Source organism: Rhipicephalus sanguineus, chromosome 6 (assembly GCF_013339695.2).
Source record: "Rhipicephalus sanguineus isolate Rsan-2018 chromosome 6, BIME_Rsan_1.4, whole genome shotgun sequence".
Taxonomy (NCBI): domain Eukaryota; kingdom Metazoa; phylum Arthropoda; class Arachnida; order Ixodida; family Ixodidae; genus Rhipicephalus; species Rhipicephalus sanguineus.
In genome coordinates this window covers 42,854,137-42,864,455 of record NC_051181.1, presented here as the reverse complement: position 1 = coordinate 42,864,455, position 10,319 = coordinate 42,854,137, and the positions used below count along the sequence as shown (strand labels likewise).

The 10,319-nt window shown below is 44.7% G+C and overlaps 1 protein-coding gene across 1 annotated transcript; it reads left to right on the top strand.

Moving 5' to 3' along the window:
• The first annotated feature begins 3,974 nt into the window (after positions 1 to 3,974).
• On the top strand, positions 3,975 to 4,878 carry LOC119397835 (uncharacterized). Its single transcript, XM_037665188.2, has one exon. It carries the CDS (start codon positions 3,984 to 3,986, stop codon positions 4,722 to 4,724), a length of 741 nt encoding a protein of 246 aa, XP_037521116.2. The 5' UTR covers positions 3,975 to 3,983; the 3' UTR covers positions 4,725 to 4,878.
• Positions 4,879 to 10,319: the final 5,441 nt, after the last annotated feature.

Sequence of the window (10,319 nt, the reverse complement as noted above, 5' to 3'; positions counted from 1 at the left end):
CCGACACTCCTTGATAATTTCATCCACCGTAGAGCAATCTTTGCCCGTTAGGAGGTTAAAGGTATCGTCGGAAATACCTTTTAATATGTACCCGATCTTGTCTGCCTCGGTCATGCTGTCGTCAGCTTTGCGGCAGAGAGACAGCACATCTTGTATGTACACAACATAGGACTCTGTTGACGTCTGAGCACGGCCCGCTAGTTCTTTCTTGGCGGCCAGCTGACGACCGACCGGTCTGCCAAACAGATCTCGCATTTTCTGTTTACACACATCCCAGCTCGTTAGGTCAGCTTCATGAGTGTCATACCATTGCCGCGCAGTTTCCTGAAGATAAAATATCAGGTTGGCTAGCATGAGGGTCGGGTCCCACCTGTAGCTGTCACTCACTCTCGTACAGTGTTAGCCACTCCTAGACGTCAGTCTTATCCGTGCCACAAAATGGTCCAGGGTCCCGCGGATGGATGAGGAAGACTGCCGGCACGGACGCTGACGGTGGGTGTGCCATCGTGGCGGCAGGCAGATGACGTCCGCTGTGAAGTTCCGTACTGGTACCCCGCACGTCCACCAAGTATGTTGCACGAAGAAAGCAGGCACACGAGCGCAGAGGTGGTGTATTTACAACAAATATAGCTGGTGCCCAAGCGGCGGTAAGAGGCGTCGTCTTCCTCTAATCTGCGCCAGCTTCCTCGTTCTTTTCACCGCCACAATATCATTCCTTCGGCCGGTGCTTACAAGAGCTTTGCACGCTTTCTGGCAACTTTAAATTGCACACTCGTCTTTGTGTTGCCGTAGAAACTTTGCTTAAAAATGCATGCGAGTTACTCAATAAAACTTTAAAATACGTGCAGAGAGCTAGGAGCGTGAAAGTGGTGGACCGACCGACTTGTGTCGTTCCGGTACCCGCTCGTACAACCGGAGCACACAACACGTCGGCAATACTTGGTCGGCTTAGATGCACACACAACACTTCATCGAATTAGCAGTCATGTAAACACATCAACTACAGAGCACTGGCAAAGTTCCGAACACAGGGCAACAGAAGAAAGAATGCGGGAGATTAACCGCCACAAGCAGTTCCAAGGGAGACTACAGGGAGTACTATCAGAGAACTTCTATACCACTTTACTCAAGCTAACTGCAGCTAACTGGTGGTGGTAGTAGTGGTTTGAAGAGGAAAATGCGCCTAATTTCCGCAGCCCGGTGGGGAGCACGGCGCAGCGCCTGAGCTAACTGCGCAGCGCGGGCCTGGCGGGCCACCCTAGCGCGGGATCCCGATGCGACTGCAGCGCCAGTCGAAGCGGAATCGGTGGAGGTTCCGCGCGACGCGGCGCAGTTTGTGAACTGAACCTAGTCTAGTAACGTTGGACGAAGCGGTAGCCGCACGGTGCAACATAGAAGGGCCTCCAGCATGAATTCGCCTGGTGTGCGACCGATGGCGGCGCTGCGAACGGCGCCTGTATGACGTCAGAGCGGGGATTCGCGCGCTTTCGTCTGCCACGTAGGCCCAGCGCCGTGTTGCGACCACCGTTATGTTAAATCTCAACAAAATAGCCGTTCAGTTGGTTATCTTGCGTGCGGTGGCTACTGACGCTGTTCGAACAACCATGGGTCTGCTTTTAACGTTCGTTTAGAACTACGGCTCTTTGTTTTTTTAGAACTGCGGCCGCTTGTCTCCGCGGCGAGTGCTGCGCAATGGTGAAGTACTGCTCTGTGCCTCAGTGTACTTCGTCCGCTCGTGAAAGAGGCGTTAGCTTTCACAACTACCCTAAGGACCCGAAGCTGAAGAAGGAGTGGATCGTCAAGCTCAGAATGGGAAAGCGCCCAACGCCTTCATCGACCGTGTGCAGCAAGCACTTCGCGGACAGTGACTTCTGCTATCCACCGTACGCGCCACTCTTCCGTAAGCTTGTGACCGTGTTTAAGTGCCTCGCCAATACTTAAGCCGTTTATTGCACGTAGGCTATAAGCATAGGCGACTTACACCAGGTGCGGTGCCGTCCCACAACCTGCCGCGAAGGCCCCTAGACAAGGACCCGACGACGCGGCCTCCGAATCGCCTCGTAGGTAAGCGCGCCTCGTGAGCTCAGCTGTGCGGCGCAGGATATATGAGACTACGGCTGCGTCTGGATGGTGTACATACGTATTTCACCTAATAAGCCATGCGCGCGCCTAGCGGACTGCTTATCATAAATTCATAAGCGAAACCTGTTGCCGCTGTTCAGTGCACATTCTCTAAAATTTTCACCTGAGGCAGTGCAGACACTTTTTAAAAGCGGAGCTCTTTAAGCTTTTCGTTAGGCTGCGTGGCGTGAAATTCGACCCAGCTTGCCTTTGCCAAGTTGATCTCTGTGGCCCTGCGAGTGGTATAATCAGCGATTAACTATTTGTTATATTCTAATACCCATGCGACGGCCCAGGGGCGTAGCCAGAATTTTTTTTTTTTTTGGGGGGGGGGGGTTGAACCATACTTTATGTATGTTCGTGCGTGCGTTTGTATGTGCGCGTGTATACGCAAGCAAAACTGAAAAATTTCGGGGGGGTTTGAACCCCCCCAAACCCCCCCTGGCTACGCCCCTGCGACGGCCCTGTGTGGTATTAATATGAACTACGACGTAATATTGTTCTCATTGAATCAACATTATGGGACAAACTGTGATCATGGGCATCGGCAGGGGGTGTGCAACAAGGCGGCACTTGCGCCCCAAGTCACACCACAACAGCACCTGCCCCTCAAGCCCCACCAGCAAGCGCTCACCCCCCCCCCCCCCCCCCCATTTACTGCCATACAACACAGGCTTGCGCCCCCAAGACAAAACCCTGCCGACACCCATAACTGCAATCCGAGCACAAATATCTCAAATTTGGTAATTTGGTGCTACGATGCATTTCTAGTAAATGCCTTGAACAATTGACTGCCGGAGCAGTGTAATTTAAACAGCTGCCCTACAGTAATTGCCTCATGTGTTGCTCGCGAATGCCAGATTGGCAGAATTAATCGACGATTATCACGTGTACACATTTGCTCGTGTTCATTGCCAAAAATATATTCATTTGTAACGCACTGTGCTCATAAAAAGTAAATGATCGTTACTGAAAATGTCAAATCTTTTTCAGTCGTGTCAGCCATTAACAGTGAAGCAATGTCCTACGAGCATGCTAGAAGAGAGTGAACCATGCAGTAAGTATGTAGCCTCATTTTTTATCTCTGACGTGGCGACATGCAGATTAACATTGCAACGAAGCTGTAGTAGAACCCATCGAGCAGAATGTTCTCATTGTATTTGCTATTACTTGCCAGAGAGGCATTACTCAGAGAAGTATTCTGGAATGCCACATTCAATAAAAAAGGATACAAAGATACCTTTTTACCCATTTGTTTGTTTTGAGAGGCAACCTATTTGTCCCAAACTCTCCTGCCGCTGTTGTTGCGACAGTATAGCGTTTAGTTTTTAGGTTGCTCCTGATTTGGCTGCAAGTAGAAAGGCATTCTCAGTGTATGCAGCCACGTAGCGTAAGAACTGTGCTTGCTTGCTCTTAAGTCTCACATTATTTTCCTACCAGCCTCTACAAGTGAAGATGAACCAAGCATGCCACTTGAAGTTCTTGGCACAGTACACCCTGATGAAGCTGTTGAAGCTTGTAAGTTTCATACTTTCAAATACGTTCTGTGTCTTCATATACTTTTATTGTATGACAAAGCACCATTTGTGCCTTATTTCCGTTTCTTCAAAGGTGTTTTCATGGAGCTGCAGCACTTGAATGACGCAGGTGTCCAGGTGAACACACTGGATGTTTGTGTCACTGGCAGGAGACAGCTAATCACGATTAGCAAAGTAGAAAATGAGAAGGTGCTCGCAGTTATGAACGGAATTTGTTGCTTCGAGTTATTTTACAACATCAGTGAAATATTTACTGAAGCACGCGTCTCAGGAGCGGCTAGAAACTTCTGTATTTCTAATGCGGACGCTGTTCTCCTGTGTGTCATGAAGCTGTACCATGACACATCATTTGGCTTGCTGGCAGTACTTTTTGGAATTCACAGAACGACAGCGGCAAATATATTTAAGGAAGCTATCATGATCTTGGCCGGTGTGCTCAAACATGCAATATTTCTGCCAAGCAAAGAAGCTGTCACAGCATGTATGACCGTGTATTTCAAAGAGTACCCGGACACAAGGATGGTGCTTGATTGCACTGAATTACCGTGTGAAAGGCCGAAGGACCTGAAGTCCAGAATTCTAACGTATAGCCATTACAAGCGCACGTACACGGCAAAAGTGCTGGTAAGTGAGACCCCTGGTGGTCTTATCAGTTATGTCAGTGCAGCATATGGTGGCAAGGCTTCGGACTCTTTTATAACTAAAGATACAGGACTACTTGAAACTTGTATTCCAGCTGTTGATGCAGTTATGGTAGACAAGAGATTTCTAATTCAAGAACTCTGCAAAGAGAAAAATATCAAAATGATCAGGCCGCCATTTCTGAAACAGCCTCAGCTGACTACAGAAGAAGCAGTCACGAACCAGGCAGTTACAAGGGCCGGGGTCCATGTAGAGCGGGCAATCCAGCGCATGAAGCTCTTCAAAATTCTCCGAAACCGCCTGGATCTGGACTTGTTGCCGTATATTGATGCCATCATCACAGTTATTGTGGGCACAACTAATCTGTCAAAACCTATATTCAGTGAGAAACGGTTCCTCCGAAATGATGCAACTGCTCTGTAGTGATCTGTTGTACACCCAGTGGTCGTTGTTAAACTCCTTCCCCCTGCTGTTTCATTACTGAGGTCAGCTATTTACTAGGTAAATCACGGGACCAACACACACGTTTTTATTTTTAGAGAGACTACTACCTCATGTTCATTGCACAAACATCTCAAGAAATAGGTGACTGCATCTAGTAGTATGCCATACTTGGCAGTAATGACATTAGAGTAATTAAATTATTTTTTGTAGTAATGAGTAACTGCAATGAATTACCTTTTTGGGCTGGTGGTTTAGTGGGGTAATGAATTACTTCAAGCAAGTTATTTCAAGAAAATTAACTCGTAACTTTCCGAATTACTTTTGACTAAAATATGGCATGTCCATTCCTCTTATTGCATGAAAAATTGACCAGAAAAGGAAAGGAAATATAACAAAGGGCAAGTTACTCTGAGTGCCAAACGTAAGAATGGGGCAGGCTCACAGAAAAGCCACATAGCTTGTTAATAATAACAATTGTTGGGGTTTTACGTCCCGAAACCACGACATAATTATGAGGGACGTTGCAGTGGAAAGCTCTGGAAATTTCGACTACTGGGGGTTCTTTAACGTGCACCTAAATCTAAGTACGTGGGCCTCTAGCATTTCGCTGCCATTGAAATGTGGCTGACATGGCAGGGTTCATTTCCACGACCTACGGGTCAGTAGTCACGCACCGTAGCCACTAGACCACCATGGCAGGTAAAGCATGCAACTTTGTAGGCTCTGAATGATGTGTCATAGGTAGACTGCTAAAAGTAGTAGTAATGTAATGTCATTAGTTTCAGCCAGCTGTAATTTGCAACGTAACTGAAATATTTTGCAGAATAATTTTGCCATCTTTGTAATATGGCTTGTAGCAGTGAGTCATCAGTCATGGCATCACCTTGACCTAGAAGCCAGCAATATTAGCTGCTGAGATTGAATTCACAGGCAAGCAGGAGAACAGCAAACAGCAGTCACTACATGCACGCATATATGGAAAGTCAAAATTAAATTCTGGGCTTTTAACACGACAGCGTTAAGGAGCTTGTTTTATGTGCTAAAATCATGAGCAGCATGTCAGGCACACTGTGGTGGGAGATTATGGAATAGGTTGGCCACTTTGGCCTTTTTAACATGCTCCCAAGCAATGAAACACAAGTGCTTGTGCATTCCGCCACCATCGGTAGATGCCTGCTACTGCTAGCATGAATGCATGAGCTAAGTAGCAACATCAAAACCACTAAGCACTAGCAAGTCAGTGATAACAAGGCAAAATCTGTGTGAAAGTGGAAGCAAAGACTGCATGTACATAGGCAACGACACATCCTGATGTTAACTCTGATGTGAAAGCGCAGAAAAGGTACATTCTGTGCAGACCAAAAGTTGGAAAAGAACTACATGTAAGCTGTTCAATGATGTGCTACTTTGTGTGAAAGTGTCTAGAAAGTCACTGCAAAGTTCCCTGGGCAAAGCAACAGGCCCTCACTATACCTGTATTTGTGAAGCGAGAAGTTGTGAATAAATTGCTGTTGTACAAACTAGTGAGCACATGAAATTTCACTACGGTTGCCTTTATTGCAATGACCACTCAAACAACATATAAAAATGCTACACTGCATTTTTCAATACATGAACGGTTAACAATCTTGTCACAAAATTCTCGCTTAGGGATCAATGCCAGGACCAATTGGCTGTGCATTACATCTTATCCCGTGTGGGTTTAAGCGCCCATGTCTGATCGTGTTAAACATGGGACAAAACATAAATGGGCTTCTTGACTAGTGTGCACGATAATTTGCGTGAACTTTCTTTAACTGAGCACTGAATAAGCAGAACACATTTATTGCTACAGTGCCTGCATCAAGCATGGTTGCACGCATTTATTTGATGCCCTTTTGTGGACATTTTGTACAGCTTGCACCACATCACTTAACAAAAAGAAAGAAACGCATTCAAGTTTTAAACACGCAACATAAACTGCCTTCACACTGTGATATGCTAAAAATAAATAAAAATGATGCATTATTTTTTACTCAGATGACAAGTATGTGCGAACATGTATTGCACAATCAAGAGCATGCATGATACTAGAAGCAAATTACAGTTCCAGCATGAATTTCTACAATGAAAGATGTATTAGCTTTTCCCTGAGCCTTAATATAACACAGATGCAACCAGCAAAAGCGCTTGTGGCTGTTATCTCATGTCACTGGTGTTTCCTTTAATGAATTGCGCTCTATCAGCTGGTCTGCTGAACATAAGAAAAGTACAAGGTGTAGCAAAGCCAAGTTATGGTAGTAACGTTACATGTCTACCTCAAGCTATTTATAACCAGCGACATCCACACTTGAAAAAGTAAGTCGTCGTAATAATACACAGTGGCAGTAAAAGGCAGTACTCTTAGTTCATTAAGTACTACCTTGTTCTACTTCCTCGTGTTCTGATTGCGCTAAAGTTTGTCGCCAATACATGCTAACCGTCTCGTCAGTGCACGCTCATCAATACTGTTTTGTGATTTGCAAATGCAGACACATCTCTGCCAGCAGCACCAGGAGTTTACATGAAAAGGCTTTTGCAAAAAGACATCAAATTTCAGTGCCAGCTCTGCTTGCAGCCATTTAAACGTTATGTTGTACACTACTGCATGCATTGCAAATTTCTAGGCTATGCACCTAAGCCAAGAAAGTTTTGTTGTGGTGCCTCATCTCATGAACATTTGACTATACCTGTAAGTAAAAAAAAACTTCAGCACTAAAAGCTTGTGCACTTTTTACTGCTTATCACAGCTTATGCCTCTCCGTCATACAACATTCTTACTGTACCAAATGAAGAATATGTGGCAAAAGATATTGCCTAAAAAAGTACACCTTTCAATTACGTCTTCAAAATAAGGTTGCGAGAAAGGCACATTCAGAGTTATGTTCTCTGTCTCATTGACATAAACAAACATGTCGGTTGCACTAAAGCTCGTAGCTCCCATCTGCACCTGTGCTTGACAGAAGTAGCGGCTTGTGTGCTTTATGTACCTGGTGCCACCTTCACAACGTGTTTCTGACTTAATAAATTTCTCTATGCTCTTGGGGCATTTCACCTCCAGAAGTCTCGGTGGGCAGCAAGCACACGTGACAACACCATCAGGGCTTGCACCAATGAATGGCTTGTCCTGGAGCACAAATAGGCCACATTCTTGAATACAAAGATTATTGTGGTGGTTATTTTGTTCCAAATAGCAGGTCTTAGCAGTTGGCTCAAGACTGATGCCTCTCTGCATGTCTCCCGTCTTTACACATTTTTTCGCATTAACTCTTTCAACAGAGGGCGCACATCATGAGGCCCCATTTTCGTCCGAATAGTATGCACTCTTGTGAAAACATTGTGGGCCACCGATGCAGTTATCACACCAATGCGGTGCTCCAGCCAGAAATTGTTGGTGCTCTGCCCTCTCGTAGCACGTTCTATTTTCTCAATGTCATCAGAACCACGCAGTTGACAGAGGCTGCAGAAAACGTCTTCTACCGACACCTCTGTAGCCCAGTTTGCAAGCTCCCTGATAGCTGTCTTCAATGTCCTTGGCCCAGTTGTGTCATGTCCTTGTTTTTCTTCTTGCAGGACTGTTCTAGCTGTAAAATCAAAATAAATAACATAATCATCAAAGTTTGTTTTGTACAAGAGCTGTCAGTTTCTTCAAATTTTATCAACAATGTGATAATGAAATGCTGAATGCAACTAAAAATCCTCATTGCAGCTGCTTATCACGGTATTGCTCAAATGACGTTGTTAGATGAGCTCACTCATGGACAATTTGGGGCAATGTAAGCAAATTGTCAAAGTTCAGATAAGAACAGACAAACTTGATATCACATATGTGAGAACATACTTTCAAGTGACTAGTGGCTTACCCACCACATTTTCATGATGACTGCAATGCCTAGTCAACCTGTAGATAATTTAAAGGGCCCCTGGCAGCAAAATTTTTCTTGGTGACTTTTTTCCTGTAATTTGTAGCTTTGTGTCTGGTAATCCCTAAGTTAAATCGTAAATGGTCTAGCATATCGTATAACTAATTCTAGCGTAGTTAATTGTGCCCATTTTAGCGTCACTTCAAAACGCCCGCCTAAAAACCACAAGAAACTAGCGCCCCATGCGGGGGAGCGTCAGAGACCACGTGTACTCAAGCTGTGGTGACGTTGACAGCGCGGTTTTCAAATCGGGGCCCCGCGCGCGGTAGAGATTGAAAGTATGTGGGTGCCTCGGTATGGGTTAAACCTGTTAAGCGCGTGTCCCCTCACGAAAACTACCTCGAGAGCAGCCCGATAACAAAGCGAGAGGGGTGCGGAACAATAGGCCTCGCCGGGTGCCAGTCGTCGTATTGTGCACGTGCACCCCGCAAACCTTCCGTGACGTCCACAATACTTGCTTTACTCGTGGAACGTCACACGGGGCCTCTATCTACGTCATACCAGGATGTCGCGAGGTGCAGCCAACTCAAATGAGCACTCACGCTTACTTTTAAAACCAAATTAAGATATCTTAAAGGCAACGTTCTTCACTAATAATCAGTCAGATATGTCCCAGCATACAGGAAAGTCAAACAACAAAAACATCTCGAGGTTTCAATTTTGGTGTCAGGGGTCCTTTAAGTACTATAGTTGATGTCATAACATAACTGGTGAGAAGGATGTTCCACCGATCCTGCCATTAGCGTGTGAGCGGCACTACACTGGCTTACACTCTGTGAATGAGTTCTTTAGCACATACATCTGTAGGTTTGGCTGCTACTGACGGCTAGTTGTGTTTTTATCCACATTCATTTGTCTTTACTTTTACCATCCCTACACTTCAATCAAAAACTATGAATAACTTTCACTGGATTTTGCATCCTTCATTATCTGCTGGCTTCATACAATTGTGACTACAAGAAATGGGCTAAGCATCTCCTCTTCTAATTCATGGCTGTTATTTCATGTTCTTTATGGCTGCAGAAGGTTCTGACCTCACAATTAGTGGCGCATAACAATGTAGCACATAACTTATAAGAGGTTTGCATTTAGAATTGATTAATTTTTCAGATTACAAAGACAGGCATGAGGTGGCCTTCATATTTATGCAACAGATGTACGAGATTTTTTTTTCTCAAGTGTGTGTATTATATATATGCATTATAAGGTTCATTCCTGACTGAATAAGTGAAAAGCATATTTTCATAATGCTTACTTTTTGTAGTTAGCCCTACACTGCAGCAATCAAAGAGGCCCTGCACGTTTAAGATAGTCCTACAGCGATTGTGCACACCTAACGAAACTGTCATTGGGTTTTCACCTTCAGCACTCTACTAAGGTAAATGAGCTGCACATTCAATCTTACTATGCAATACTTGACTGATGAAACTCTCAAGAACGAAGAAAGACATTTATGACTACCTGTTACTTCCATATCACACTAAGAAAATGTAATTCAAATAACTAAGTTGTCATTTAGAACTGCATTTTTTGTACTTTTATTGCCCCTCAATTTCTTTGACACACTATTAGTAACCTATTTTGTTTCCATTTAAACTTTATGTTTAATCACAGTGTGTGTGGGTGTTCAAAT